The following is a 27,073-nucleotide window of genomic DNA, read 5'->3' as shown; positions in this document are numbered from 1 at the left end:
GTCTATTATTAATCTCTCACCGTAAAAAGGTATGAGGTATTTCGCATGGCTTGTTTTCGTCATTAAAGTGTTGATGATATAAAAGATGATAATGGAATACATTGACAACAGGAAATGGTAACTAAAAAAAAAGAACGATGTACAAAAACTTCAATGCTCTCTATTATAGGTTCTCCTGATCCTTCCTGTAAAAGCAAGCATATTCCCCCATTGAATCTCTCCTGCCCACTGTTTCGGTGTCACTCAAACCGATTATTCTGTGGGCAGTAGGACTCGGTTAGCGTCATATCTAGCCAAAGACAACATACCATCCCCTGGCTCACCCTTTCCAATCAATTTCTGCGAAACACCCGGTTTACTGGATAGAAAAAGAAACGAACAAGGAGGCACTGGATGGTTTAAAGAAATCCAACACGGAGCTTAGATACCAAGAGTAAATTCAACGCCCACGTCGATTTCGCGGGCCATCTTAACAACCTTAGAGAATTGGACGGACTTCTCCGCAGCACTTTGAAGGTCCTCAATGGAGAAGATCTTGAGACCGGACTCGTTGATCTGGCGCATTGCATGTCAGTTTGCATTTCGTGCAGTTGGCAAAGGGCAACTGATAACATACCAACTTGTGAGCCTGCTCCATGTTGGTACCTTGTAGGCGAGCAACGATAGGAGTGCGTAGACCCATGTCCTGCACAACGTTGATCAAACCTTGAGCAATGGCGTCACAGCGGACAATTCCACCGAAAATGTTGACGAAGATGGCGGACACCTTGGGGTCGCTTGTGATGAGCTCGAAAGCTGACTTGATAGCAGCGGGAGTGGCACCACCACCGACGTCGAGGAAGTTAGCTGGGCTGCCGCCGTTGAGCTTGATGATATCCATGGTAGCCATAGCGAGACCAGCACCGTTGACTATGCACTGTGTTAGCATCTGCAACGTAGAAAAAGCCGCCACAAAAACTAACCCAAGCATCCGATATCTCCATCAAGCTTGATGAAGTTCAAACCGTACCTGTGACATGATTAGAAGATTCTGAAGCAGCGTATTAGTATTGAATACGTACTCAGCGGCCTTAACCTCATCGGCGTCCTCTTGTGTGGTATCTCTCCATGAGAATATTTCCTTCTGGCGGAACTCAGCGTTGTCATCGAATCCGAGCTTGGCGTCCATGGCAAGGACTTGGTGGTCAGAGGTCTCGGACAAAGGGTTGATTTCGATCTGGGTAGCATCGGTGTCCATGAAAGCCTTGTACAAGTTCTGGATGGTCTGGCGGGCATCATCAACGCACTGCTCAGAGAAGCCGAGCTCGTTGGCAATCTTGGTGGCGATAGCATCAGTCACGCCGACATTAATATCGATAGGAGTAGTAATGATGGCATCCGGATTCTCCTTGGCGACGGCTTCGATGTCCATACCACCCTGAGACGAGGCAACAATGACGGGACTCTGGGACTGACGGTCCATGAGCACGGCGAGGTAAAACTCGCGGCGAGCGAATTTGCGCTCGACAATGTACACGGAATTACAGAGACGACCAGCGGCACCGGTTTGCTTGGTGATGAGCTTCTGGCCGATCATTTGGCCGGCGAACATCTTGGCTTCAGTGGGACTGAAAAGGGTGCACGTAGGTTAAGAGGTGCCGTAAAGCATTAATCCGAGGGACTCACGAGTAAATGACGCGAACACCGCCCTTGAGACCGTTGTCAAAGTGTCCCTTACCACGGCCACCGGCAAGGACTTGAGCCTTGATGACCATGTCATCGTTTCCTGGAAAGATCGCGTTTCAGCAAAGCGAACAAATACCGGGGAAAGGGTCGATATGTACCAAGGGACTTGGCTACTTTTTCAGCCTCCTCTGCCGACCGGGCGACTTCGCCCTTGGGGACACCCACGCCATACTAAAAAGATCAGTAAGTTGTAAACCAAAGATAGCCGGACTATAGCGCGACGTTGACTTCGACGTACTGATTTCAGAAGGTTGGCGGAAAGGTATTCGTGGATGGAGAGATTTCTTTGTTGCTGAGCGACGCGAGATTGAACGGAAGAGTTCTGCCAGCGAGCAAGTGTCAGTAAGACTATATATACTGAATTTTAACAGTGATAAATGTGCAGGAAGTAGGACACCATACCGTCGCAGCTCTGAGAGCTGCCCCAATTGGTCGGCTGCGGGCAAGCTTAAACATGGCGGAAGAGGGGAGAAAGTAAAATGAAGGACAGGAGGAGTATATAAGATCCAGAGGTATACTTGAGAGCAAAGAATGACCTCCAATTATCAGCAACAAGGAAACCTTGGTGGAGTTGATGGGTGAACAGCTGGTGTTTGGGCGGATGCGCTTCGGGATGATACTGTCTTTTCACGTCGGGATGGTCGCTACGGTCCGCCGTACTACTCGTTCCCGACGCGAATATCTCGGAACGTCATCAGGATAGCCGTACAAGAACAACCACCTCTACTCCCCTGCATCTGAACACTACTCTTGCTTTAGAATAACGCCCGCGTTTGGCGCTCAAGTTTCATAGAAATTATGGTACTTGTGGATCAAAAAGTTCTTAGAGGCACACGCCTGGGCGGCTTTCCAATACTCTTCAACCGACCGGAAGACATCTAACAACGGCAAATACTTTAAACGGGGTAGGTAGTCGCTGCCTCTTCTATACGTACTGACAAACGACCTCATAATCTCGGAGCCTAGGATTGATTGAGTCGTCCTCAAGTAATCGCGACCAGCGTTGACAAACCGGAAACAAGCTCCAGGTTCTGCATTCATACATGGCTCAGTTCCAAACTAGTTTCCAAGAGCCTTCTTTAACCTATTCAAACCAAACATTTTGATCATGGCATTATGTGCAAGCCCTGTCCAGGCCCATCCGCCCACCATGAACCAAATTAACCAGCTCTTGTTGCCTTCCCAGATCCAGCTCTTCCGTCCTCGAGCCCAAGGCCAAATCCAACGCCATGGCGCGGACCCATATAAGACCTGTGCGACAACGCTCCGAGCGTAGGCGGTGTGGGGCATTGCGCCGTCCTGGCTATGTGTTACACGGCGAGTATACTGGTCTTCGATTGGTGCATATATAGAGCTGGGGGCTAATGTCCGCTGAATGCGTGCAATGCGCGACTGTACACCACCAGTGATCACAGTAGTGACGTTCACCCTGGCAATCTGTCATCAGTGGATAGGAACGAAGCGAAAGGATGGTAGCATACCCGAAGGGCGCCAACTCTACCCGTAGGGTGTCGCTGTAAGAATGGATGGCAGCTTTCGACGCATTGTATATTGATCCAAACACATAAGGGATGACCTGGATGAAGGTTACTTTGCTTAGCCATAATCAAAAGTGTGCGGTAGCAATTCAGTACTCACGCCCGCGACGGATCCAATCTGCACTATAGTACCCTTGGCCTTGATCAGTAGCGGAATGAAGGTCTTGCAGATGTAGACAACAGCGAAGAAGTTGACTTCAAAGGTGGCGCGTACATCGGAAAGATTGACTTCCGTGGCAGGAACAGTGTAGTCTATACTTCGTGAGCAAATTGATCGTCAATGATTCAGATAATGATACTAGTAACATACTGCGGCCTGCATTGTTCACTAGGTAATCTAAACCATTGTCTCCTAGTCTCCGCTCCACCTCTGCGAAACACAACTGGACGCTATCTTCATCGTCCACCGTCAGGTTCAATGTTTCGATACCCAAAGCTGCGAGGTCGTCGAGGGAGTTTGCATCCCGGGCTGTTGCGAAGACGCGCAAGCCGTGTTTATGGAACTCGCGAGCAAGAGAGTTTCCGATGCCTCCAGGGCCGCAGCTGGATAAATGAAGTTCAGTAACAAATCTGCTTTGCTGGACTCAGCCTGAAGCGCACCAGAAGCAAACTTACCCTGTGACGAGGACCGACTTACGCTTTTCACTGCTTGCAGACATGACTGCAAAAAGGAAACAAGATGTCCAATGCCCTCCAAAAGAAAACGGGGATCGAAGCCTTGGAATGGTCCCAGATTGATGTTGATTAGTGATAGATAGCTGTAACCTCGGTCCAATAGTTAATGTGTAGGGCAGCTGGGGTGGAGCGGGAAGGTTTTCAACGCTTCCGATCTGTCTGCAGATGCACCTGGGCACCTGCAGGCTGTCCGCATCCATGATGCTTCCAACATTAAGCCTGAGTGATACCCAATGATAAATTCAGTGTTGCTCAATAATCAGGCTGGGTTCCAAATTGATTCAACAGGCTGCAGCATAGGTATCCATGCAGATTGATAACAATGTCGTCATGCTGCGCCGACTCCCCAAACTACTACCTACCTAGGTAGGCCCGGGGTATCAGCTGCAATGTCTTGACGGGACCTTACAACACAGAGCACAGGGATCAAAGCTGTTTAAAATTTCAAGGAGAAAGACACAAGGGCATCATACTGCATAGCCTCCAATTTTCTCACCCTCGCAATTCTTCAATCTAGCCGTTCGATCTGCCCCTACAGGCTACTCCATATTCCTAGTGGGACCGCCCCGGTTCAACGGGTCTCGGCACAGTTCTGTTACCTGTAAGAACAAACCCACCCAATGTTCAAAAATCAACTCGAGCTCGTTCCAAGACACGTGTACTCTTAAGACGGGAATGCGCCAGTTCAAAAGTGTGTCTGGGTCAGCTAGCGATATCTCCCTGTTCAGCCCAGCATAACCGACATTTGGTCCGCCCAACCGAGTATATTTACCAAAAGGGGAGAGTCAATTAACCATTCAAGCCGCAAAACCCCAAGGAAGCCTACATATCCCGTCAGATTAGATACCCGGAGATGCGTCTTGAGCTCCCAACGCCTCCTAGGCATCTGAGATCCCCTCTTGCTGAAGGCTACCGCACTCCTACTATTGAGGACACAGAACGAGACTTGTCCGGGACGCTTTCAGTTGACGAACATGGGCATGCATGTTCTCAGCCCAGAGGCTCACATATGCGTAGGGCACATTCTTCAGCTCTGGAATCTATGCATGGACCAGTATGCCGCACATACAGTGAGCCCCATGCGACCCTATCTAGATCGATATCTGAAGTCAGCAGCGGGAGGCTCAATTGGAAGAAGCGAATACGGCATTTCACTTGGGCATTTTTCACTTTGACGATGGCCACAGGTGGGATTGCAAACGTTATATACAACAGTAAATATGCCTCTAAACAGTACTACGACTACCTTTGAGTACTAACCAAAAGCAGTTCCTTACAGATTTCGAGGTTTGGATACTATCGGGATTATTTTTTCTCTCGCAAACATAGTCTTTTACATCATAATTTGGGTTTTGCTACTCACTCGGTTCTACTTCTATCCATATACTTTCAAAGTGTCCCTAATGCACCCCACGGAGTCATTGTTTGTTCCGGCATCAGTTGTCTCATTTGGAACGATATTGATAAATATCTCACAGTATGGGACTGATCACACGGGAATGTGGCTCACAGAAGCCGTTCATATCTTATTCTGGGTTGACGCTGCACTGGCCGTCATATCATCTGCGGGAATCTATCTTCTTCTGTGAGTTGTGGGGAGTGCTACATAGAGCAGACCCATATGCTGATAATCCGTAGATGGTCAACGCAAACCTTTACCATCGCGCAAATGACACCAATCTGGATTTTTCCAGCGTATCCAATGCTGATAATCGGTCCCCATGCAGGCTTGCTAAGCTCTAAGTTGGCGCCGCCTCGAACATTGCCCATAATTGTTGGGGGCACAACTATACAAGGAGTGGGTTTCCTTGTGTCACTGATGGTATATTCGGCGTTTATATACCGCTTGATGTCTCAAAAGCTGCCCAGAGAGAACATTCGACCAGGCATGTTTGTCTCTGTGGGCCCCAGCGCTTTCACCGTGGCGGGTATTGTGAACATGGCTGCGCAGGCGGACAGGTGCTTTCCTGAAGACTTCATGGGCGACGGAGCCTTGGCCGCGAATGTCTTGAGGATTGTCGTGAACTTCGCTTCTTTATGGTTGTGGGGGTTGGTATATCCATTGTTGAAACTAGCATCATTCCCAGGCTAACGCTGCCGTCTAGCCTAGCTATCTTCTTTTTCTTCATTGCTAGCTTTGCGCACATATCAGCTATTGGTCCTGGACGGATGATTTTTACAATGGGGTGGTTCTCATTTGTGTTTCCCAACACGGCCCTAATCACATCAACATTCGCTATTGGCCAAGCGTTTTCCTGCAAACCCATCCTGATTATTGGATGTGTCATGGTCATCCCTCTTCTGCTGATGTATGCCTTTGTGGTGTATATGATGGTGCGAGCTATTCTTCTCCGACAAATTCTCTGGCCACAGAAGGGAGAGGACAAAGATGAGGGTGGATTTGAAATTAGTGAGATGAGGCGTGGTATAGTCGATGAAGAAAGCCCCATGTAAAAATCAAGTAGGTATACCTACGGAGACGGAGAGGCTTCGGTAGTCACCGATGGGCAGGCTCCACTGCAGATTAGTCCGGTCCAATCCATGATCATCATCTGTGCCCGCCGCTCGGGAGCCACATCCTGGATCCTTATCCGGGGCGCGATAGCTTTTTTTTTTTTTCCCTTACCCCTCGTGCTGCCTCTATTGTTACCCTATTTTTCACTGCTTTTCCTTCCCCATCCTGCTTTCTTCTACTTGACGGGCTTTTACACACGAGTTCTCCCAACCTCTCCATCATATCGCCGGGTCCTGAAGCATCTTATCGCCAAGATGACGCAAAAGTTCTATGTCACATACAACCAGGTATGTTCAGCTGCCTACAAGTTTTGTGCTCTTTGCGCCCTGCATGTCCAGTGCCCGTTGAGATACGCCATAGAGCATGCATGCATGGTCAGCCTGCATGCACAAGTTGACGAGGCTGCAAGGAGTCCACGGAGTGCAGACACAGGACAGGAAACCAGTCGCCTAACATATCATGGCTTTCTATAGGTCCACAAGCTGTGCCAATCCTCCGCTGATCAGATCTTGACTGCTTTCCACCCCAACTTAATGATCGCTATTGGCGGTGGTGGTTATGTCCCTGCTCGTATCCTTCGGTAAGGAGAATCTCCTGAGCCCGAATATAGGATCAAACCTGACCGATATCCGTTCCGCATCAGATCCTTCCTCAAGCGTTCCGGCGAACCCAACATTCCCATCCAGGCTATTGGCCTCTCGCTCTATGAAAATCTCGGCCGCGGTGACCCCGAGGAGGTCCCTGGCACCAAAGTTACCCGCACACAATGGTTGGATCTGAGCTCTCTGGAGATGGCCAACCTGATTGGCAAGAACATTCTCATTGTTGATGAAGTTGATGACACCCGGACAACGCTGGAGTATGCTGTTCGTGAGCTGCAGAAGGATGTTGAGCTTGCGCAGAAGCAGCTCGGCCGTGAGGGCGAGAAGACTAACTTCTTTGTTTTCGTTCTCCACGTATGTTGCCCAATGGTTAACTATACTCGAGCACGAGCTGATAACCCTCTAGAACAAGGACAAGGCCAAGAAGGGACAACTTCCTGCTGATATGCTCGAATCTGGCCGTTATCATGCTGCTGTTACCACTGGCGACGTCTGGATTTGCTACCCCTGGGAAGCCAAGTATGATTACTCTTTTTCAACTAAAACTGCACGGGCATAAGATGCTAACCAACCTATCAGGGACATCGAGGAGCACGACGCTCTGGCCAAGGAAAACCCGGTTGTTTAAGCTCGCCAGACAGCTATTTGGTTCATTATTCAATGCTACCTACCCTTCCCCATACCCGCGAAGCTTAATGCTCACTGCGGATTTATGCTGGCTCCGAATTCACCGGCAGATGGTTCCACCTCCGCATTGAGAAATCGGCGGGTCTGGACGTCATGTTACGAACGGCTTCTTGACGGTTTACGATAGATAAAAGCAATTTTCCCCGAATAGTCCTCGAGGGTCTGCCTATTTGAGGAGACGACTAGACACTTCTTGGTATTTGGTAGAAGATTTGATTTACTCACCCCTCAAACTAGATACATTACTACGGATTTGAATTTCTCTAGCCTACCTAAGGCGTACTGATCCCACAACGCGAAATATATCCAATGTTCAAGCAAAACAACCTTTCTTATTATCGTAGTATATCTTACAATCACCGCTTTGAGTCACCCCCAGAAATATACCCCCAAATGACCCTAAGATCAATTCAAAGAAGTCTGAGCCCATGTCAAAAAACATTCAGTCGACGTCGACATTGGCCTTCCGCAGTTCAGCCTTAGCCTGCTCGATTTCCCCTTGTAGCTCCTTGTGGGCCTCGGGCACGTCGTGGAACGTGAAGATCGCCAGACCTAGGCGGCCGAGAAGGTAGCAACCGAAACTTATGAGGGCGTAGAAGGGCAGCTAAAAAGTGGACGCAGGAAGTCAGCTGCGAGTCTGAGATTGAGGAGCTGAATAGGGAGGGCAGGATGACGTACGACAGGGATGACTTCCTCCTGGAGGGTCTTATTGAGCGGGACAAGGCCGAGATAGAGGGATAGGTAGAGCTGAATCGCATTAGTTATTTATACAACTTTTGGGGCTAGATAGGTATCACGTACTGAGGAGACAAGGAGGAGAACGGAGAGGGTCTGCTGGGCGCGGGTCATTGTGAGAGTTTCTGAAGTTCGTTGATTGTTTTTGGGGCCGTCTAAGCGTGGATTTTAAGAAGAGAAAGCTGGACGACGTCTATGCCGGAGTGAAGATACTGGAAAAGGAAGGTCGATGGTATGCAAATGAAATGACTGCCAGAAGGTGGAGGAGCTCAAAGTGGACACGGCCTTCGTTTTCCAGTACTCCGTAGTCTATGGATTCACCGCGGAGGTGGCTGTATGAAATGTGTAAGATAGAATACAGATCTCCTTTACAACGAACGCCTGTTCGCCGTAACAGGCAAATAAAGCGATATTGATACGGTATCGGCAGCTGCAATTCTTGATCTATATCCAATGAATATGCAAATATGTTCTTAACCAGAATCCTAGCAGATCTGTGCCGGTCTCCTGCTTATTAAAATACGGTACAATCGTTCCATCGGTCGTACACTTTTCGCATGCGTCGCCTGAGGCCGCAAAGGCTAAAACTATGTTCTTCGGACTATCTTCTAACAACTTCAGCAGATTCCTATTTGACAGCAGATGCCGTACCTGGTGGCTCTGGTGAGGATAGTGAACAAGGCTGCCTCGAACTCTGTATCTCATTTCTCCTGCTAGTCGGAGCCTATACGGCCTAGGTATTTGCGGTACTTCTTTCCAAGCTACTTCGACAAGCCGCACACAAGAAAATGAGCGTTCAGCACGATGAGGTCGCGGCACTGAACTCCGCGCATAAGACCTTGATTTCCCAGAACTCAGACTATTTGGACTGCCCTTCGCTGGATAAGCTGTTTGCCGAGCCGGCACAATCACCTCCAGCAATAGAGTCACCCCGCGCAGAGAGCTTGCCGTTGCAGGAGCAAGAAGACTTGCTCCACTCCGTGGGCAAAGCCTTGAAGGAAGCGGAACTAGGAAGCAATGCGGCGGTCTCTGAGGATGTGCCGAGTATATTATACAAGCTCTGGCATGGGCGATCTCAGCACTTAATACAGGCTGCAGAGGCCCTCGCGAATGGGAGCAGAAATTGTAAGTCAAAACCGCCGTGTTCGTCGACCAACTTGCGTTGTTAACTATCTTGCAGCTCCTCTGCGCCTCGTGTACGGTCAAAATGGAATACTGAACTTCTTCCTCCGGCTCGTGGCCTCGGACGAGATTACTGGCAATAGTCTGATCCTTCACTCTCTGAGGCTGATTGGAAACTCTTGCGCTGATACTGGTATGTCTAGTTCTTCTTATTGGAAGTTCCGATAGTAACCCCTATGTAGATGAAAATCGCGCAATTGTTGTACAGGATAATTATACCTTTGCCATTCTGCGGCATCTGCTACGGCCCGAGCTCATCAAGGTTGTAATCCCAGTCATATATAACCTATGCATTGACTATGGTATGGTGTCTGAAATTGTGGATGTGTGTTGATAATGACACTGTTCAGAACCTGCCCAGACTCAATTGGCAGCAAACAAGATTGTTTATATACTCCTGAAACTTGTCAAACACAGCACCTTTAAGGGAAATGATGCTCTTCTTGAGTATGCTTACGAGCTGATTGGATTAGTTGGTGAACAAGGTATGTACTATATCAGCCTGCGTCATTGCTGCTGACATGAATTAGAAAAAGGCATTGAGGGTTCGCCGGATGGGACCCTCTCACTCCTCATAGACCTCATCCTTGACAAGGACGCCGAGCTTGCCCCAGCACAGTTTTGTTGCGTTTTAAACTGTCTTGTTGCGTACTTGAACAACAGTAGATTCCAGACCATTTGTATCTCGAATCTCAGGGTTGCCGACATACTATCGGTGCTCAAGAAATCACTGTCTATCCGCGCAGGAAACTCTAGTGACGAATCGCAAGCACTAGCACAGGCGAGACTGAAACTTAACCAGGGGCTGGCAGAGTTAGCCGACTCGCCGTTGTTTGCACAGCTGTACCCTCTAGATTCACCCCTTTCGCAAACACTCAAGCCTTGGGTAACCAGCCCGGAAGACCAACTTCAGATTTGCGCCTGCATCATGCTCGGCAATCTCGCCCGATCTGACGAGATATGCGTGGCAATGGTCAGAGAGCTGAAAATCCACGAAGAACTGATAGCTGTCCTCAAGACTGATGCAAGAGGAGCAGTCCTCCACTCGGCCCTCGGGTTCCTCAAGAACCTCGCCATTGCCAGTGACAATAGGCTACGTCTAGGCGAGGCCGGCATTACGCCGGCCATTGCTCGCCTATGGGCCTACGAAACCGTCCCCCAGGTCCAGCTCGCCGCAACAAGCATTGCCCGACAGTTGGTTATATCCTCGGTTGAAAATATCAGTCGACTTATGGAACCAGCCACCTCTGAGGAGGAGAAGGAGGGGGAGGAGGAGGCAGAAAGCGACAGCGAGAAGACTTATCTATCTCTTCTTCTCGCACTTTTCAAGAAGACCGACTCAACCCCTATAAAGACGGAGATTGGACGCATAGTTGCATCACTATGCCGCACGCTTGTCCCAATGTCTAAATCCAGTGAGCAGGAGCACCCATCGGCGCATTCTCTTCTCATTAGCTTATTGACCCACCACGACGGCATTGCCCTCCCAGTGGGCACTATGGTGACGCAAACTCAATGGCCTGTTGTCCGGAGCGAGGGGTGGTTTGCTCTTGCGCTGATGGCTTCTAACAAGGACGGCGCTAAGGCGGTCATTCATGGTCTCCAGGAAATTGATGGATTTTCCTTAATTGACCGGACTTTAAGTGCTGAAGAGCCTGTTTCAGATAATGAGACGGAGATGGTACAGTTCCGCAAGGATCGGGACAATATTATTGTTCTTGTACAGGAGCTGTCGAAGAATCAGGTGAGATCATCGCATACCGGCTTCTTTATAGAATCTGGAGGAATGCTAATGATTGCTCTTCTCTAGCCCGAGACAGCTGATGCTTCCTGGACATCTAATTTGCAAAATCTCATGAGCTCTCATGTCTCAAAGTACATTAAGCAGAGCAAATGAGTGGTCGGGATCTCCCATTCATCGTATATACCTCTGGAATAGACTTGATAGATACGCATGTGATGCACCTGGCTTGCTCGGATATTACGATTTGTGAATTATTCGTTTTCAGCAAGGCTTTATAGGCAATTGCAGGTAGAGATCGAAGTCTTTGACTCAAATTCCACTATATTCGAATTGGTATCAAGTGAGCCTCGGGCATACCATTTCTCGTGTATATGATAGGTATTTCTGGAGCAGATCGGTGTCATTTAGACCTTCCAAACTGTTATCAGAAGAATAATGCGCAACAAGTCCCTTTCCATCTATCATGATATCTTTCCTTTCATGCCCACCTTTCGACGTTCCTGTGGACTCGTCAATGCCTTGGAGCAAGGCTTCAGCGATCATTGCATCGGACGCCTTGAATGAGAAGAAGGCTGTACTAATGGATTTCGTTGGGTTGATCCAAATAGGGAACTTATAGAGACTGAGCTCATCCAGCTCGAGGTGATGTAGGAAAGAATAATGCTGCTGGGCTTTGACCGTCCAGTCTTGCATGCCTGGGCCATCCTCGGAGTAAACGGACGTGCCAATGGGGGTGTTCTTGAACTTCTTCCCGTCAGATAATAGCCAACGATGGTTCCTAGATGGCGGAGAGAATCCTCTGTGGACTTGGAACTCCGCAAGCCCTTTCCAGTGGGGTAAGGCTGATACACGCCAATTATTGCGGTTGATGCGTTCGACAGGCTGTAGCTCTGGAAGATATGGAAGGGCGATAGGCGGGTGGCTGTGAATGTGAATGTGTTCAAGGGCCGCCTGGTTGACAACATTCGCTGAAACAACGGCCGAGTTCGGATGATCCAATTTGGTTTTAACCAAAGTCGGGATCGTGTGGTCTTCAATGAAGACGACATCTCCATCAATCCAGACAAGGAGTGCGTCCTGCGACTCGGCAATTATATTGAACGGAGAATCCGTGGTTCCTGAAATCGTGTAGGTGGAAGTTTGCCGAGCACTCGATGCGAGCCATTCGAGACTTCCCGTGTCGTTCGACTGTGGAATCCAAACGATTCGATCAAGGAACCCTCCATTCGCGGCCAAGTTTTTCTAACCAAGTCAGCAACCTACTCTACAGCAAGAGATAAATGCCCACCTGTAAGTAACAGTCCAAGATCTCCGTTCGACGAGGGTGGTGGAAGGGGACCAGAGCTACAATCTCAATCCCCTTTGGCTTTTTGAAGGTCTGGAAAGTTTTTGAGAAGGCATAAAAGAGGGCAGGAGGGCTTCCATGAACAATCAGTGGGAGCAACTCTAGTCTGAGCAGCGAAAAGTCGGGAAAACAGACTCTCGTGAAAATTGCAAGTAAGCATGTGTAAGTTAAGAGGCACCAGACGATTTTCCTAGTCCATGATCGACGTCGCGACTGGCGATTGTATAAGAAAACGTTCAATTCGATATCACGTAGGCGACCCATGGTGCTGGTCAGAGATTATCTAGTTAAAACATGCATCGGTTTTGACCAAACCCTTCATCCCATATAATCAGCCATGACGGGTCACTGTCTCGTCCTGCTTGCAGATATGAGCGTAACCTTTCTTGAGAACGTTCACGTTGAATTTGGTACATCCTGGAGGAATGCTGAGCTGCCCGATTCGTCCTCAAGAGCAGCGATTCTTGTGCGTGGCTGGAATTGCTCCCAAGGGAAAGTACAATTTAATTACAGTCAGCTTGATTTCAGCAAGAATCCAGAACCAATAAGTATTATTATGACAGGATGTGAGCACGTGTGAGCACGACGCAGTGCCCACATAGCGGACGATGACGTTGCAAGCACATGCGCCGTGATCTCCATCCAGCTCCCGAGATCAACTCCGGCTTAACCGCAACAGACTCGCTCGCCTACAGATTTCACGTCTCTTCATTCTCCATGGCACTTGCTGCTCCCCGCATTAGAACATGAGGATATTCCTCCAGTTTCGTCGTCTCTGCTCGACTGGTGGTAAACCTCCACAGCCGCTCGCCCCTCCGTCGTTAAGTTGCCGCTTCACACGTCCCTCGCCTTGCCCACAACGTTCGGGCCGGAGGCATCAGAAGCGCGTCCCTGGATACGGAACCGTCCTTTTTGCAGCACTTGCCCCGGCTGCTTTTGTGAAATTGGCCGAAACCGAGCATCATGATACGACCGCGGAGAGGGCGATGCTGGAGGCTTCGCGCCAGGAGATTAGAGAAGACAGGTTAGAAAGAACTGAAGGACTGTTGGGGATAAAGAGCCCCGTGCTAGCCCATTGGGTATACTACATATATGATACGATAGCTACCGGATTCCGCTTCGTTCACCTGGTCGCAATTTTCCTGCCGGTCATCCTTACGGCGCCTACTATATGGCTTGGAAGGCGCGTCAAAGACCGCGAAGGGTCTCGTACAGGCACCTTATGGTGGTATGGCTTTCTCGTGCGAGCAATGGAACGGGCAGGCCCTGCATTCATCAAGGTATATCCCATTCAATTTAGGCCGTCGTCAAGCGCGTTGATCTGATACACCCTTAGCTCGGACAATGGGCTGCATCAAGAACAGACATCTTCCCACCAGAAATGTGCAGCACCATGTCATCACTCCACTCACATGCCCCAGCTCATTCACTGCGTGAGACTAAGCGAATTCTATCGAAGGCGTTCCATGGAATGCCGTTTGAAGACATTTTTGAAGAATTTGACGAGAAGCCCCTAGGAGTAGGCGCTATCGCTCAAGTCTATAAGGCGAAACTGAAGCCAAACCTGGCTAACCTTGCAGACAATGAGTTGACCTCACACCCGCAAGGTTTTGGCAAGTTCAGGAAGAATGTTGATGTCCTGGTGAAGAGCAGTCCCCAGCGAGTCCCGTCATCTTACGTTGCGGTCAAGGTTTTACATCCTCGTGTCGAGCGCCTAATCCGTAGGGATTTGCGGATTATGCACTTCTTTGCCTCATTGATAAATGCGATTCCGACCATGCACTGGTTATCCTTCCCCGATGAGGTCGCTCAATTTGGGGAAATGATGAAGCTCCAGCTTGACCTTCGTATTGAGGCCTCGAATCTCAAACTCTTCCGCGAGAAATTTAGGTCCCGGACTACAGCTTGGTTCCCGTATCCATATTTGGACTATAGCACCCGCGAGGTGCTCGTCGAAGAATTTGCCCAAGGTATACCCTTGTCGACCTTTTTAGAAAAGGGAGGCGGCGTATACCAACATGAGATTGCGAATGAAGGCTTGGACGCATTTCTTCATATGCTGCTGATCGACAATTTCGTGCACGCGGACCTACACCCAGGTAACATCATGGTCCGCTTCTACCAACCTAGCGAGCTTGATTTGTCCCTACAAAAACACTCCAGAGCAACCGAGGCGCCCACACTGAAAGAGGTAGATGTGGCAGAAGCCGTGCTTGCGCGGCTGCGTCCACATGCGAACAATCCGCAGGACTGGGAAAATGCACTAAATCAGCTCAGTGCAGAGGGCTATCGCCCGCAACTCATCTTCATTGATACAGGCTTAGTGACACAGCTAGATGATACTAACCGCGCGAACTTCTTGGATCTCTTCCGAGCCGTCGCTGAGTTTGACGGCCATCGCGCGGGAGAACTTATGGTTGAGCGCTGTCGCCAGCCACAAGAAGTTATTGACCCCGATATCTTTGCCCTTAGGATGCAACATCTTGTCCTTGGCGTGAAGTCACGGACATTTGCTCTCGGTAATATCAAGATCGGCGACGTCCTAAGTGAAGTGTTATCCATGGTCCGGCGCCACCACGTTCGCCTCGAAGGAGACTTTGTGAACGTTGTCATATCCATCCTACTCCTCGAAGGCATTGGCAGAAGCATGGATCCAAATCTTGATCTCTTCAAAAGGTGAGCGCTCAAAGCGCGAAATATCCACCATCTCTCGTTTTAACTGGTTTCTAGTGCTCTGCCAATATTGCGCAAGCTTGGGTCAAATGCCACGTTCTTGAAGACCGTACGATCCGGAGATACTTCGATGCTGCGCGTTTGGGTTGGTCTCGAGGCCCGCGGCCTGCTTAGGGCGAGCATTGAGAGTGTAGAGCAGTGTGTGAAGTACGATTTACTGTCTCCTAACATTTAGAACACTTGAAGATATGGTCCGAGTTCTACTCTCCTCATAATATATGTCCGTGTAGATTACAGTAGATATTGGAAACGGGCGGCATCGACTCTGTGTGTTACACCATCAGGATTGTATATATTTCATGTACGGTTGATAGATATCTGGTTAGATCAATACACTGCAATGAGAATCAGCCTCTCATCATATTGACTAGGATAATAAAACAGAGCTAAATATACATGATACAAAGAGTCTATTATGTACAAGCAGATATGGTACACACCGCTGAAACAGGGTGACGAAAGGAAAATCCAAAGATCCTGAGCGGGAAAAACTGAGAACGACTCCCAATACACCAAAGCAACCACTAGGTTATGTCGAATAGTGGACGCCAGGCATATACACGACGACGACGTAAATGCAAATGCCAAAACAGAAAGACCTAAATTACAAACATAAGAGACGGTCATCTCAGATATCTTCAGAAGCGTCGTGATGGAGTGGAGAATGCAAATGTTCGAGGAGAATTGCGCACAAAGCAACTAACAACACATCCTCCGATAGATTAGTTCTTGTCGGCGTAACGAGCATCGCCTCCGCTGGCACGCCACCAAACGTCTCCGCCCCACCTCATCAGTCGCTCGACGGCGGCTGTGGGCGAGTCTAAGGCTGGTCGGATATCAAGGTAGAAGACAGGCTCGCCTGTTGGTTCGGGGGGGCCGGAATAGTAATCGATCACATAACGGATTTCTCGGGGACCCGACGGTGTTTCGCGTACCACGTACCAGTCGTGTCGGTCGAATGGAGGTTTGGTTCTGGGTGAGAGAGTGTTAGACAAACTTTAGTCCATGTAAACAAAAGAAAAGCTTACCCGAACTTGGCCGGATAAATTTTCCCAAGAGCCTGAAGGATCTGAGCTTTCGGAGTAAGCTCCTGTGGCCGACCCTGGAATCTCACTAGGCGTGGCAGAGGAGTCGGATTGGCGGTCCCATAGTGATCTTCCTTAACCAGCTCCATGGCAATACCTTCTTCGCCGCGTCGACACTTATCCCACGCACTCGATAGGCCACTGGAGAAGACGCGCTCCCAGTTAACAATCTCATCCCAGGCGCCCTCGTTCAGAAAGTTGTGTACAGCAACCATAGCTTCCACGGCATCTTGCGGGGTATCTGTATAACCTTTGCGCAACATGGCATTGTACATCTGCTGCGGTGAAGGGTACTCCCAATTCCCTTCTGTATCGCCCCGGGGAATGGAAGAAACCTCGCGATCGACGCCCAAGTCCACAGTCTGATTTGGCGCACGCTCCTGTGAGAGTGACGAAAACATGTAGTTCAGCGGGTTTAGTTTGGATAAGGCCGACTGTTGCTTCACTTGCGGCGCCGGGGGCGCTTGGGAGGGCGGCAATGGGGTCTTTGGAGGCACGAAGAATGGCGAATCCTCTGATCGAACTGGACAAGCGCTGGTAGTGGCAGGAAGAGCAGAAGCCGGGCTTGATGCATGCATGGGACAGCCTGGCTATGAATGTAATCAGATACTTGATAGTCCAATACTTATGAGGCCTTTTACTTACTGGAGGGGAGGCATCAGAGGACGCCATGTGATTGCGCGTCGGAGTTTGCGGCTGCGGATCCGCCCAAAACCAGCCCATGACGATAATGACAATAAAGAATAATCTGACAGTAATGCAAAGCGCAACCAAATGCCAGAAGCCGAGTGATTTGTGAGCGGTTAAGGATGATGAGAGAGGAAAAACTTTTGGAGCGAGGCGAGTCGGAGACTTTCTTCGCCCGATAACGATACGGTAATCCGCATACCCGCGCTCTTGATTCGACCGACTACGTAACAACTATACTATATTTGTATGGAGTACTCAATACTTCTGATTAAGATAGCATAGTTATCTGACAATGAGAACGCCCTTCCTTCTCCTTGCGCCAGTCTGAACATAGATATAAAAGCCCGATTAACCCAGCCCATCGGTATAAAACGAAAGCCGAAAGTAAATAACAAGAACCGAGTCGCTGCGGACATCAAGTTGCAAAGTGCCGTGAGCGTTCAGCTTGAGAATAATTTAACAAGAAAGAAGATGTGCTGAACAGCAAGGCTCAGCTCTGTACATCTTGCACTAGACGTGAAATGAGAGCGTATCCGAACAAGACTGCCAAGCCGACCCAAATCTTGTTACGCTGGATCCAGGTTTGACCAACTTCTCGGGCAGCATGACCACCTTCCATGACAGCCCCTATACCAGGCGCACTTCCGTTGGGGCGTCTGCGAAGCGCACTCGTTTCTGGTGAGCATTTGTTCGAAGCGGAATTCGGATCCGGCCTGAGCTGTCCGGTCGCAGTGTCGATACGATTCTCTTTCAACCATTTCCAGTTCTCCTGATCAAGCTCTGGCCATTCTGTGCGGAACTTCAAGCCGCCGTCGCCCGCTTTGACATTGTTGATTCCCCTGGACGTAGGCGTGACTCCGGGAGTAGAGCTGATATGGGTGCCTCCGCCAGTAGAGTTCCACCACCTAGATCGCGCAGCAAGAACCCGCCTTTCTGCCTCGGTGGCACTCACACTACCGGTAGTCATTTCTTCACTCGTCATGAAGGAGAGGAGCCCGATAAGAATCGTTGAAACCTCCCAAGCTGGATTGAATGACTTCGGGTGAAAGTCGCTGATGCTTAAACAAAGGCGTGAAGATGGTTGGAATCGGCCGCTTGGGGTGTGCATGCGAATCGCAGGAGGTGCAAACGGGTACTCGGGCGGGAACATCAGAGTACCCCAATACTGACCATTCTCATACGGAGTTCCTGGGGGTCCGGTGAGGATATAATGCCATCTAGAAAGGATTCAATCAGTCGCCATTGGGTAAGGCCGCAACGAAGTTGCGGAACCTACTCGAGAATGTTGGACTCCGAGGGGTGAGCGATGATGAAAGGTGGAGGATTCTTTTGAATGTTTTGATACTCGCGAGTGAGCTATTCAGAGATTTAGAAAGTAGCTCATGGGAATAGATTTATCAAACTCACGCGCTTGTAGGCTGCTTTCGTGGCCATGCTTATGGTATCTTGGATCCAGTGGGGTTGTATCTAGTAAAGAATGACACAGTGAGCAACAGAGGGTTGAGTCTGTTCAAAGAGGCTGAACAAGCATATGACACCCGCGAAGACAAAGAGAAACACAGGGCTGAAAATGCGCGGGGAATAGAAGTAGAATAGTTGTCGAGAAGTATAAACCTTGCGCTGACGGAGTAAAGTCGAGGCGAGACGGGAAAGGCACGTGACGCTTGACTATTGCTTCATCGGACGGTTCGGGCAAGACTCGAGGTTTCCGGGCCCTTATTGTCTCTGCCATTGCTGCCGTCGCAATGTCCTCGCCACTTTCTGCTGAAGATGGAGACGTACGTTATATCCTGTAACACCTATAAGTTGACTTCTCCGGGCAGTTTCTGATTATTGTGCGCGTCGCGATCTTTAGATTTTCGAGCGCCTACAACAACCCGCCGATCCCAAGGTGCTAGAAGAGCAACAGCAGGCTGTCAATGAACGCCTGCATGCTATTTACCAGAAAGCGCAAGCTCGCCTTGGAGAGCTGGTGAGTCAACCCTATCCTTGTGTGGCCTATTCCCGGCAGCACATCATCGTCTGTTTGCCGTGATATTGACCTCCAACTATGAGTAGATCGACCAAAACTCAACATTACCAGTTACGATTTCGTCCGTCCAGGTCCTGAACGCATCACATACGCGCAGGAGATTCCTCGAGCAGATCTTCAACCCATTATTGAGTGCAAACCAAAAACGCCCTTATACCTTGTCGGATGCTTTACAGGAGATATCGGCTCGTGCGGACAAACTCAACAGATTCGGTCGGTTTCCCTGGTTGGAAGTCCACGAACTCCATCTAATAGTGATTTATTAGACATATTTCATCAGCCAATCTCTGTGTACCTGGATCAGAAACCGGTCGGAAGTCTAACGGATATTAATGTGTACTACTCTGTGAAGGAGAAGTCCCGTGTGCTGCTCAAGACTGGAACCGACTTGGGCAACGCGGAGGGGTCGGCTTATGGTAACCTCTTATGGCGTAATGTGTTTGGCGGTGCTGAAAACCTGAATCTTAACGCTTCGCTGGGTACGCGAACACGATCCGCTTACCAGGCCGCCTTCGATACGCCAATCTTCAGCGACCCCGATTTCCGCTTCGAGCTCGGCGGAATTGCCAGCGCAACACAAAAGTCCTGGGCGAGCCACGAAGAAGTGTTGAAGGGCGGCTGGAGCAAGTTCCGGTATTCAACCCGATCCGGTCAGCGCCATGAGTTTGGCTACAATGGCTTTTGGAGACAGGTCACCGGCCTTGCAGAGAACGCATCCCCTACAGTCCGAGCGGATGCAGGCGACAGTGTGAAAAGCAGTTTCTTTCATAGTTGGACAGCTGATCTCCGGGACCACCCTTTTCTACCCTCTCGCGGTTACTATGCCAAGGCTTTCAACGAGTTGGCTGGCTGGGGCCCACTGAAGGGCGATGTCGCTTTCTGGAAGTCTGAGGTTGAGACGCAGAGTGCAATCCCAATCCCTATACCAGGAATCAAGGGAGACAGTGGGATAAGCTTCACTACTGGTCTCCGTGCTGGTCTCATCTACCCTCTTGGCTTAGACTCTGACTCCCGGCCTCGACTATCTCGCCTTAATGACCGTTTCCAACTAGGCGGCCCTACAGATGTTCGCGGGTTTCGTCTCTCTGGCCTTGGGCCTCACGACGGTCTAGATGCTGTTGGAGGCGACGTCTATGCCGCGGGTAGTGCTAATCTTCTTTTCCCACTTCCCCGAGTTGGTGCCGAGAAACCTTTACGGCTCCAAGCCTTCGTAAACGGTGGGAGGCTACTACCCCTGCGAACCGCACAGAAGGCCGTACCTGTTTCTAGCGGAGAGGTGCAAAACGCCGTTGTATCCACTATCTCAGAGCTTGGCAACGGCCTACCGAGCATTGCAGCTGGTGTCGGGCTCGTCTATGCTCATCCGGCTGCTCGATTCGAGCTGAACGTCTCACTTCCGTTGGTGCTACGTAGAGGCGAGGAGGGAAGGAAGGGGCTGCAATTTGGTATCGGCATCAATTTTCTGTAAAACACTTTGCTTTTAACATTGCAATATAGATTTTATTTATTCAGCGGGTTGAGTAACTGGTTAACCGAACATGAAAATGGTGACTAAGCCTACATTACTTGAGCTTCACCGCCGACGCGGTGTTCTCGTACTATGGAGACGAGCCACTCTCCCAACTTTTGACACCCGTCATCGATATCACTTAAGGCTTCAGCTGTACACAATTCCCATTGGTGGACTACTAAACTTGTTTGATATCCAAGGTCCTCCCGGAATCTCGCGTGTTGAATTGGAACTCCCCCACTGTCTCACCCGTCGTCTACTTGGAACACCAACACCACCATCAATCCTCAGCATGGCACAGTATTACCCCCAACAACAGCCTTACGGAGCTCAGTCTTCAACACAAAACCTCCAGTTCTACCCATCCTCCTATTCATCCGTATCCGGCCATACCACTCCTTCTCAGGCGTCATATGGTGGGTTCGGCGCCTCGTCCATCCCCGCAAGCCAGGGGTATCCCATTGGAGCGGGGGTGGCAGGCGGGTATGGTGGATTTGGCTCGCCGACTGCTGGCGTGAGTGGGAGAATGGGTGAACAGGGTGGACTAAGGACGGGGTGGCTTGCCGCTTTTGGGACAGAGGGGTACGACGGTGAACCGCCGCTGTTAGAGGAGCTCGGGGTTAACTTTGAACATATTCGAACCAAGGTTTGTCTCCCTATTCCGTGTGAACTAGGGAATTTTCTACTGACTATATAGTAGACACTAACAGTCTTGAATCCCTTTGCCCGAATCGATCAGCACCTGATGGACGACAGCGATCTATACGGCGCTCTCCTGTACATCGTCCTTTACGGTACCTTCCTACTCCTTTCCGGAAAGGTCTTTTATGGGTACATCTACGGTGTCGCCGTCTTTGGCACCGTCGCCCTTCATTTAATACTCAGTCTCATGTCGCCCGCCTCACCGCTCGACCCGTCCTCCTCTCAAGCCCCCAACGCCGCGGACCCTTCATCCAACTACGACCCGCACAACAAGCCCGGCTCCATCGGCCACTTCTCTGCAACACTGACGTTCCCCCGGTCCGCGAGTGTCTTGGGCTACTGCTTTTTGCCGCTTGTGCTGACGAGTCTTTTGGGGATTCTCGTCCCGATGGACACGATGTTCGGGTATCTGCTTACGACGGCGGCGGTGGGGTGGTGCACGTACTCGTCATCGGGGATGTTCTGTACTGTAGCAAGGATGAGCGGGATGAGGGGCTTGGTCGCTTATCCGCTGGCGCTGTTTTACGTGGTGTTTGGCATAATGGGTATTTTTTCGTCGAGAGGGAGTGGTACTCTGGCGGCCAAGACGGGGGCTGCTTAGCCGTCCTGTTATTATTAGGAGCTTGGGTCCGTTTTCAAGACTCGGATGGGGATGCTGTATGAGAATTTAGACGGTAGATAAACCTCTAGTCGTTAGCCGATGTATGAATCTTACGAACTCACGCATGTTATCCTTATGGGGCTGCAGGAGGCTCAGAATGTCATGGTAATCTATTGAGGTTCATTCATACATAAGATCATTACAAAAATCTATATTCACACACCTCCCGCCTTTTCTCCCTTTGCAGGAGCCCAATTTTCCAACCATTCGCGAGCTTTATCGAGCTCACCCGCCGCAGCTTCAACGGCAGCTACACACCAGGGCATCTCATACATCTTCTGGCTCGTGGTATCAGTAGCAATTATTTCTGCGAGCACGCGCCTTTGCTGGCCTGCTTGGTCGGAGCAAAGGTAGAACGGTGCGGTATGAGGTCCGTTCCCTTGCAGTTCAGCTGCGTCGATTAGTGGCCGTACGAGACTAAGGATTGCGGCTGCGCTCATTGATACCGCTGTGTCAGACTGCCTATTTTGCTTCCCCGTTTTGCAGTATTCGTTCAGGCACCAGGCTTTGCCACAGCCGCTCATGAGTTGCGAGAGGTAGCGGCGTTCGATGCGTCGGCGGAGGGCTTTGCCTGCTGGGTCATAGGTGTCGACGTAGAAGGGGCCGAAGCAGATACTGCAGAGGCCCAGGGTGTTGGTGCCTGGCTTTATTGTGCTCTGGACGCCGCGGCCATCGACAGTACGGCCACAGTTCTGATTAAGGCAGATGTGCGGTGTCGGGCGGGACAGCCGGTTGAGGTCGTGATGGCGGAGATGCGTTTTCATGTCGCGGAGACGAACTAGCTTGCTGCAGAGGTGGCATTCTGTTGTTCGGGCGCCGTCGACGAGCTCATGGGGTGTGAGGCCAGACAAAACGACTTCAGGGTTGTGAATTTCCGGGTCTGATTCGCCTTGTTGCGGTACGACCAGGTGGCAGAATTGGCAGAGGATGGGCTTTGCAGGGCAGACTGTTGTTCGATGTTGGGCTAGGTGCGAGAGCCCATTTGCTTCGAAGCTGCAGGCGCGGCATGAGTATTTTGAGTGGAATATTGAATCATGTTTATCCCGGCTCGTCGGGTCATTCCCGTATGAGGAGTCATGAGGGCAGTGCCAGTGGTTTTGCCATTCGAAAGACCGTTTCTGAAAGACATCATTGCATTGAGTGCAGAGTATATTGTTTCGATAGCAGAAATTCTCATGCAGAACAAACGTTCGTTGAGCAACCCAGCGCAAGCAGTTTTTACACTGGACATCATCAGGGTCGTGCTTTTCTTGGCCATCCGCATTACCCTGTTCTGCGTTGGTAGTTAAGCTTGCAAATCCAGTACGTAACCGATAGGGCAGTGGTACCGGCTGCTGTATTTCAAGATGGCCAGGGGTAAAAGCATGCACTGAAATATATAACGACTCGGCGCCGTCAAGTTCCACGTTTGTAGGTGAAATGCTAATCTGCTTATGTGTCTGGCTTGATAAGTTGCCAAAGACAAACTCGTCCTTTCGGGGCCGATTCCGTTGACGAGCAGAAAGTGGACTCACAAGTAGAGAAACATCCACATCATCTTCAGTATAAAGCTGAATCTGTATAGTCTTTACACTCTCCCAGTTCTGAAGCTCATAATCCACATATTCTCCCGGAAGCACCTGTCCTGTGACCTCCAGTCCAGGCTCGATGAGCCTGCCCACTGATGTACCTTCTTTCGTCCCAGGCGCACGAGAAGCTTTAGCCAACCGTCTTTGTAGTGTCTCGCGGGCTTGATCCTCATTCAAAGCAACAATGTCAACCTCCAAGTCGGTATCCACAACACAAATGCCCTCACCATCGGGTTCCACCCTATCGGCCAGGAATCTAAACGATTCATCTCGGCCGCCAGGTACCACGAGAACTTCACCGGTCGTTAATGTGGTGTAGTTTTCACGCAGATGGCGCTCCAGCAAGGCCTTCCAGTCCTCCGGGTCATAACCGGCCTCCAGTGGGCGCAAACGGACATAAGTACCCCTGGGCAGTTGCTTGGCGTGAACGGTGATTTTTGGTAAATATTCAGAATTTCTCTGCTCTGAAGAGCCTATATCGAGGGCCTCCCGTAAGAAAGCACTGAGGCCTATCTCATTCTCCGGCGCAGAAAACTCACGAATTCCCGCGAATATCACACGACCGTTCTGAGGATTGACGAGACGGAACGTCAGCGGATGGGGTAATTGCTGTTGTCGGTGGATGCTGTTTTCGCGAGCTTGCGACTCAGCCGCAAAAGTATGCGGATTGAAGGGGTCGAAATCGCTCGTATATGAGCGAGAGGGATGCCTGGAGGATATCACTTGAAGCGGAGCGGCGGCGAGCAGCTGTTCGAGGGCAGATTGCGGAAGCACAATCTTATCGCCTGGCAGCTTCGGAGTAAGCTCAGAGGAAGTGATAGCGAACTGCGAGGACCAACGAAATTGTTTCTGTTCGCTAGCCATGGTTTCGGTGCAGTATGCGAGAGGCGGTCGTTCGCGAGCCTGAAGCAGAGACGCAGGTAATAATCATCTTAAGCGAGCGCTGGGCGCTCGAGGTGGAGGTGAAAGTGACGCTGCATCTTGTTGCATCCATCTAAGACCTTCTGGAAGATACCGCCCGGATTTGTCATCCGACTCGGATGAGGCGTATGTTGGTAGGTAAACGTGTAATTATCACCGTAAGTCTTTCATGATGTCGGTAGTGGATTGTTCTACCTCAACAACCAGCCGAGGCTCTTCAGGAGCGGAATGGTACTACCTACTATTATATTATATACACGTGGTATCGAGCTAAAAATATGCAAAATCAGGTACCAATAAAAGACAGCACGCCCATCCTTACTCCGCCAATAAGGGATATTTGAAATCGATCTCCTCCAACCTAGTAGAGCTCTCTCACTCGATGCCGCCTACTGGTGTTGCACCAGTCGCACTGGATACGACAATTAGCAAATGGTTGCCCGGCTTGAAGCTATTTCATACCATACTAGAAGAGCATCCTTCATTGTGTTCAATGCAATAGTCTCCCTGGCAATTCTGACAGCTTCGTTGGCAATCCAGCTTGCAGGAAGCACACTGTAAGGGTTAGCGTTGATTCAAAGGTTATACAATAGAAACTTGCCGTTGGTCCACACTCCCAACAATCTTTGGTCACGCCAGATCCGAGACATTCGTTGCCAGTACGTGGTCCCCTAACAGCCGTTTGATGGGGTGACAGGCTGTTCCTCACATGTTCTGGGTTAGGAAGACAGCTGTCACAGAACCACTTGTTGCAGCGATGGCACCAGCGGTCTGTAAGACAGTCCGCACAACGGACAATCAAGACCGGATGTTCACCGGGGAAGAGTGCCGGGCGTCTTGCAGAGGCCAGAGATGATGAATGAAATGGAGGTGGAGCAAGCAGAGGAAAGTGGTCATCGGGTGATTGTCCCCAGATAGCTGGTTCTTCAGGAGAAGTGTGGCACTCATCACAGCCCTTGGGGCCCAAAGCAATAGTTGCGATAGCTGGTCCCAAACTTCGACTCTCTTGATATGGCTCCTCTGGGCTTTGGGCTGTTGTGATGTACTGGCTAACATTGTGTCGAGGACCACGGCAAAGGGCGGCGTCAAAAGCGATGGTTCCCTCGCATCTCTGGAGAGTTTGCGCCCAACCATCCTCCATGTGGCGTTTGAGCAGTTTGCCGGACGGGTTGTACCAAGCATTCTGGCATAAATCCTCTTGTTTGAGACCAGCCGTCATATTCCCTGATGTCTGCTGACCTACACACTGTGAGCCCCACCAGTCACGGTACTTACTCCGGGTCGCAGCTCGAGGCTGATCTATTGGGGTAAAGTAGTAGATGCCCTTGACTCGAGGCGTGCCAGCCGGTCGTGTAGGGCGTACCGCATAGTTGAGAACCTGCATAAGTTTTCGTTCGTTCAGGTGCCGACATTCCCTGATGGACAGTAGGTTTAGGTTGAATCGGTCCGACAGCACAATCTCTGAAACCAGACCAGCTGGAACGGACAAGCCATCTAAAATGAGAGTCCGTATCCCCTGAAGAATAAATCGCCGATCTAGATCCGCAAAGATGCCTCGCAGAGGCCCAGAATAAAATTCATCCTCAGTAAGCGACTCATCCATACGCTCAGGTCGCCATGCCTGACCGCCACGATCAATCGGAGGCTGTTCAGCCAATTGAGCGCCCCGGCAGTTGGTCAGATCGGTGTATCGAAAGACGTATGGTGTCTCCAGAACCAGGGAGCGGATGAGACGAGAAGTGGCCGATAGGGCTAGGAGAGATCCAGTGCAGAGATACGGCGCAAGATGGTCGAGAATTAAGCTGTTGGCAAGGACATCTTCAAGTGACTTGGGCTTTGGCGGAGCATCGAACGTACATTCGGACAATTCTTCAACACTCTCCTCGTCGGTAAGCTCGACTTCAACTTCATGTACAATGGGGACGAGCCCCAGCTCTTTGGGCGTCAAACGGCGGGTGCCGTAATAGAAATCTGGAGCACGGCCGATGAGATTTTGGCGATAGGCTGCCATTGCTCCAACGGCTAATTCCTCCCCACGGACTATAGGAGACGTGCCAGCATGCGGTTGGATCTCCCGGAGGGCAGCTCTTGCTTTGACCAATTCGGTCTCCAGCAGGTTGATGGTGGATTGGAGAACAGCAGACATGTTCTTCGTTTTATCGGGATTGATGGTAGTGACTAAGACGGACCATAACTCGCCTTCGGACATACTCCCACGTCTTATACCAGGGGGTTGATACGTGGAGACGCCGAGACGGTGTTCAAAGAAAAGGAGAAATAAGCGATGTGGGGGAGTGGCAAAAGGTTGGATGGCTGAATGCGACGGCTAATAAGTTATGGAGTCCTCCGTAGACAGGAAGGGTTGATTAACCGTTGGAGGTTAGACAATTGGACGGGTACGTGAGGAGGAAGTCACTCGTTTG

General features: G+C 50.2%; 11 protein-coding genes across 11 annotated transcripts; 5 read left to right on the top strand and 6 right to left on the bottom strand.

Moving 5' to 3' along the window:
• Nucleotides 1-34: 34 nt before the first annotated feature.
• On the bottom strand, nt 35-2,328 carry BJY04DRAFT_198484 (succinate--CoA ligase (GDP-forming) subunit beta). Its single transcript, XM_073712617.1, has 9 exons — nt 2,128-2,328; nt 1,964-2,047; nt 1,824-1,896; nt 1,666-1,765; nt 1,062-1,607; nt 963-1,009; nt 617-909; nt 324-555; nt 35-257 (listed from the first exon to the last, which is right to left on the bottom strand). Exons 1-8 carry the CDS (start codon nt 2,179-2,181, stop codon nt 421-423), a joined length of 1,332 nt encoding a protein of 443 aa, XP_073567091.1. The 5' UTR covers nt 2,182-2,328; the 3' UTR covers nt 35-257; nt 324-420.
• A 113-nt stretch (nt 2,329-2,441) lies between these two features.
• On the bottom strand, nt 2,442-4,345 carry BJY04DRAFT_198473 (SDR family oxidoreductase). The gene is made up of 6 exons (XM_073712616.1): nt 3,879-4,345; nt 3,574-3,806; nt 3,364-3,515; nt 3,207-3,301; nt 2,687-3,154; nt 2,442-2,630 (listed from the first exon to the last, which is right to left on the bottom strand). The coding sequence occupies exons 1-5, from the start codon at nt 4,136-4,138 to the stop codon at nt 2,785-2,787; spliced, it is 1,110 nt and encodes a 369-aa protein (XP_073567090.1). The 5' UTR covers nt 4,139-4,345; the 3' UTR covers nt 2,442-2,630; nt 2,687-2,784.
• On the top strand, nt 4,346-6,565 carry BJY04DRAFT_198469 (putative C4-dicarboxylate transporter/malic acid transport protein). Its single transcript, XM_073712615.1, has 4 exons — nt 4,346-5,152; nt 5,208-5,523; nt 5,577-5,987; nt 6,044-6,565. Exons 1-4 carry the CDS (start codon nt 4,792-4,794, stop codon nt 6,390-6,392), a joined length of 1,437 nt encoding a protein of 478 aa, XP_073567089.1. The 5' UTR covers nt 4,346-4,791; the 3' UTR covers nt 6,393-6,565.
• BJY04DRAFT_198465 (xanthine phosphoribosyltransferase) lies at nt 6,566-8,065 on the top strand. Its single transcript, XM_073712614.1, has 5 exons — nt 6,566-6,740; nt 6,927-7,033; nt 7,097-7,409; nt 7,462-7,574; nt 7,635-8,065. Exons 1-5 carry the CDS (start codon nt 6,708-6,710, stop codon nt 7,681-7,683), a joined length of 615 nt encoding a protein of 204 aa, XP_073567088.1. The 5' UTR covers nt 6,566-6,707; the 3' UTR covers nt 7,684-8,065.
• BJY04DRAFT_198464 (dolichol-phosphate mannosyltransferase subunit 3) lies at nt 8,066-8,961 on the bottom strand. The gene is made up of 3 exons (XM_073712613.1): nt 8,544-8,961; nt 8,421-8,489; nt 8,066-8,346 (listed from the first exon to the last, which is right to left on the bottom strand). Exons 1-3 carry the CDS (start codon nt 8,589-8,591, stop codon nt 8,185-8,187), a joined length of 279 nt encoding a protein of 92 aa, XP_073567087.1. The 5' UTR covers nt 8,592-8,961; the 3' UTR covers nt 8,066-8,184.
• Nucleotides 8,962-9,265: 304 nt separating this feature from the next.
• BJY04DRAFT_222219 (putative GTP binding protein) lies at nt 9,266-11,556 on the top strand (the record flags this gene model as incomplete). Its single annotated transcript, XM_073717334.1, has 6 exons — nt 9,266-9,602; nt 9,658-9,792; nt 9,842-9,961; nt 10,010-10,144; nt 10,190-11,403; nt 11,470-11,556. The coding sequence occupies 6 exons, from the start codon at nt 9,266-9,268 to the stop codon at nt 11,554-11,556; spliced, it is 2,028 nt and encodes a 675-aa protein (XP_073567086.1).
• Nucleotides 11,557-11,604: 48 nt separating this feature from the next.
• On the bottom strand, nt 11,605-13,164 carry BJY04DRAFT_129843 (uncharacterized protein). Its single transcript, XM_073708466.1, has 3 exons — nt 13,163-13,164; nt 12,692-13,106; nt 11,605-12,645 (listed from the first exon to the last, which is right to left on the bottom strand). Exons 2-3 carry the CDS (start codon nt 13,010-13,012, stop codon nt 11,740-11,742), a joined length of 1,227 nt encoding a protein of 408 aa, XP_073567085.1. The 5' UTR covers nt 13,013-13,106; nt 13,163-13,164; the 3' UTR covers nt 11,605-11,739.
• Nucleotides 13,165-13,396: 232 nt separating this feature from the next.
• On the top strand, nt 13,397-15,831 carry BJY04DRAFT_198454 (ABC1 kinase family protein). The gene is made up of 3 exons (XM_073712612.1): nt 13,397-14,028; nt 14,085-15,424; nt 15,479-15,831. The coding sequence occupies exons 1-3, from the start codon at nt 13,495-13,497 to the stop codon at nt 15,654-15,656; spliced, it is 2,052 nt and encodes a 683-aa protein (XP_073567084.1). The 5' UTR covers nt 13,397-13,494; the 3' UTR covers nt 15,657-15,831.
• Nucleotides 15,832-16,203: 372 nt separating this feature from the next.
• On the bottom strand, nt 16,204-18,690 carry BJY04DRAFT_210034 (cytochrome c/c1 heme lyase-domain-containing protein; the record flags this gene model as incomplete). Its single annotated transcript, XM_073714201.1, has 6 exons — nt 16,204-16,453; nt 16,510-17,156; nt 17,212-17,262; nt 17,768-18,473; nt 18,533-18,612; nt 18,664-18,690. The coding sequence occupies 6 exons, from the start codon at nt 18,688-18,690 to the stop codon at nt 16,204-16,206; spliced, it is 1,761 nt and encodes a 586-aa protein (XP_073567083.1).
• Nucleotides 18,691-19,001: 311 nt separating this feature from the next.
• Nucleotides 19,002-22,101, top strand: sam50 (SAM complex subunit SAM50; the record flags this gene model as incomplete). The annotated part of the gene is made up of 6 exons (XM_073714200.1): nt 19,002-19,034; nt 19,112-19,228; nt 19,315-19,501; nt 19,555-20,752; nt 21,090-21,444; nt 21,499-22,101. The coding sequence occupies 6 exons, from the start codon at nt 19,002-19,004 to the stop codon at nt 22,099-22,101; spliced, it is 2,493 nt and encodes an 830-aa protein (XP_073567082.1).
• Nucleotides 22,102-24,802: 2,701 nt separating this feature from the next.
• Nucleotides 24,803-27,036, bottom strand: BJY04DRAFT_129619 (uncharacterized protein). Its single transcript, XM_073708464.1, has 3 exons — nt 25,252-27,036; nt 25,113-25,205; nt 24,803-25,062 (listed from the first exon to the last, which is right to left on the bottom strand). The coding sequence occupies exons 1-3, from the start codon at nt 26,857-26,859 to the stop codon at nt 25,012-25,014; spliced, it is 1,752 nt and encodes a 583-aa protein (XP_073567081.1). The 5' UTR covers nt 26,860-27,036; the 3' UTR covers nt 24,803-25,011.
• Nucleotides 27,037-27,073: the final 37 nt, after the last annotated feature.

The sequence above is a fragment of the Aspergillus karnatakaensis genome (genome assembly GCF_047715665.1).
Source record: "Aspergillus karnatakaensis strain CBS 102800 unplaced genomic scaffold BJY04scaffold_57, whole genome shotgun sequence".
NCBI classification, from domain to species: domain Eukaryota; kingdom Fungi; phylum Ascomycota; class Eurotiomycetes; order Eurotiales; family Aspergillaceae; genus Aspergillus; species Aspergillus karnatakaensis.
The sequence above is the reverse complement of the archived record's forward strand: the minus strand, read 5'-3'. Positions and strand labels throughout refer to the sequence as shown.

Bases quoted from the DNA above. Each gene is read 5' to 3' on its own strand.
- BJY04DRAFT_198484 (XM_073712617.1), bottom strand. From the start codon at position 2,181: ATGTTTAAGCTTGCCCGCAGCCGACCAATTGGGGCAGCTCTCAGAGCT. The intron at 1,010-1,061 runs GTACGTATTCAA...ATCATGTCACAG, and splicing joins GATGAGGTTAAGGCCGCTGA to GTACGGTTTGAACTTCATCA. The intron at 910-962 runs GTTAGTTTTTGT...CACAGTGCATAG, and splicing joins TGGAGATATCGGATGCTTGG to TCAACGGTGCTGGTCTCGCT.
- BJY04DRAFT_198473 (XM_073712616.1), bottom strand. From the start codon at position 4,138: ATGGATGCGGACAGCCTGCAGGTGCCCAGGTGCATCTGCAGACAGATC. The intron at 3,807-3,878 runs GTAAGTTTGCTT...TCATTTATCCAG, and splicing joins AAGTCGGTCCTCGTCACAGG to CTGCGGCCCTGGAGGCATCG. The intron at 3,302-3,363 runs GTGAGTACTGAA...ACCTTCATCCAG, and splicing joins AGATTGGATCCGTCGCGGGC to GTCATCCCTTATGTGTTTGG.
- BJY04DRAFT_198469 (XM_073712615.1), top strand. From the start codon at position 4,792: ATGCGTCTTGAGCTCCCAACGCCTCCTAGGCATCTGAGATCCCCTCTT. The intron at 5,153-5,207 runs GTAAATATGCCT...AACCAAAAGCAG, and splicing joins TGCAAACGTTATATACAACA to TTCCTTACAGATTTCGAGGT. The intron at 5,524-5,576 runs GTGAGTTGTGGG...GATAATCCGTAG, and splicing joins GCGGGAATCTATCTTCTTCT to ATGGTCAACGCAAACCTTTA.
- BJY04DRAFT_198465 (XM_073712614.1), top strand. From the start codon at position 6,708: ATGACGCAAAAGTTCTATGTCACATACAACCAG. The intron at 7,410-7,461 runs GTATGTTGCCCA...ATAACCCTCTAG, and splicing joins TCTTTGTTTTCGTTCTCCAC to AACAAGGACAAGGCCAAGAA. The intron at 7,575-7,634 runs GTATGATTACTC...CCAACCTATCAG, and splicing joins TGCTACCCCTGGGAAGCCAA to GGACATCGAGGAGCACGACG.
- BJY04DRAFT_198464 (XM_073712613.1), bottom strand. From the start codon at position 8,591: ATGACCCGCGCCCAGCAGACCCTCTCCGTTCTCCTCCTTGTCTCCTCA. The intron at 8,490-8,543 runs GTACGTGATACC...AATGCGATTCAG, and splicing joins TTCTCCTCCTTGTCTCCTCA to CTCTACCTATCCCTCTATCT. The intron at 8,347-8,420 runs GTACGTCATCCT...TCCACTTTTTAG, and splicing joins AGGAGGAAGTCATCCCTGTC to CTGCCCTTCTACGCCCTCAT.
- BJY04DRAFT_129843 (XM_073708466.1), bottom strand. From the start codon at position 13,012: ATGGGTCGCCTACGTGATATCGAATTGAACGTTTTCTTATACAATCGC. The intron at 12,646-12,691 runs GTGGGCATTTAT...TGACTTGGTTAG, and splicing joins TCTTGGACTGTTACTTACAG to AAAAACTTGGCCGCGAATGG.
- BJY04DRAFT_198454 (XM_073712612.1), top strand. From the start codon at position 13,495: ATGAGGATATTCCTCCAGTTTCGTCGTCTCTGCTCGACTGGTGGTAAA. The intron at 14,029-14,084 runs GTATATCCCATT...ATACACCCTTAG, and splicing joins CAGGCCCTGCATTCATCAAG to CTCGGACAATGGGCTGCATC. The intron at 15,425-15,478 runs GTGAGCGCTCAA...ACTGGTTTCTAG, and splicing joins AATCTTGATCTCTTCAAAAG to TGCTCTGCCAATATTGCGCA.
- BJY04DRAFT_129619 (XM_073708464.1), bottom strand. From the start codon at position 26,859: ATGTCCGAAGGCGAGTTATGGTCCGTCTTAGTCACTACCATCAATCCC. The intron at 25,206-25,251 runs GCAAGTTTCTAT...TAACCCTTACAG, and splicing joins GTTGGGAGTGTGGACCAACG to TGTGCTTCCTGCAAGCTGGA. The intron at 25,063-25,112 runs GTATGAAATAGC...TGTCGTATCCAG, and splicing joins AAGGATGCTCTTCTAGTATG to TGCGACTGGTGCAACACCAG.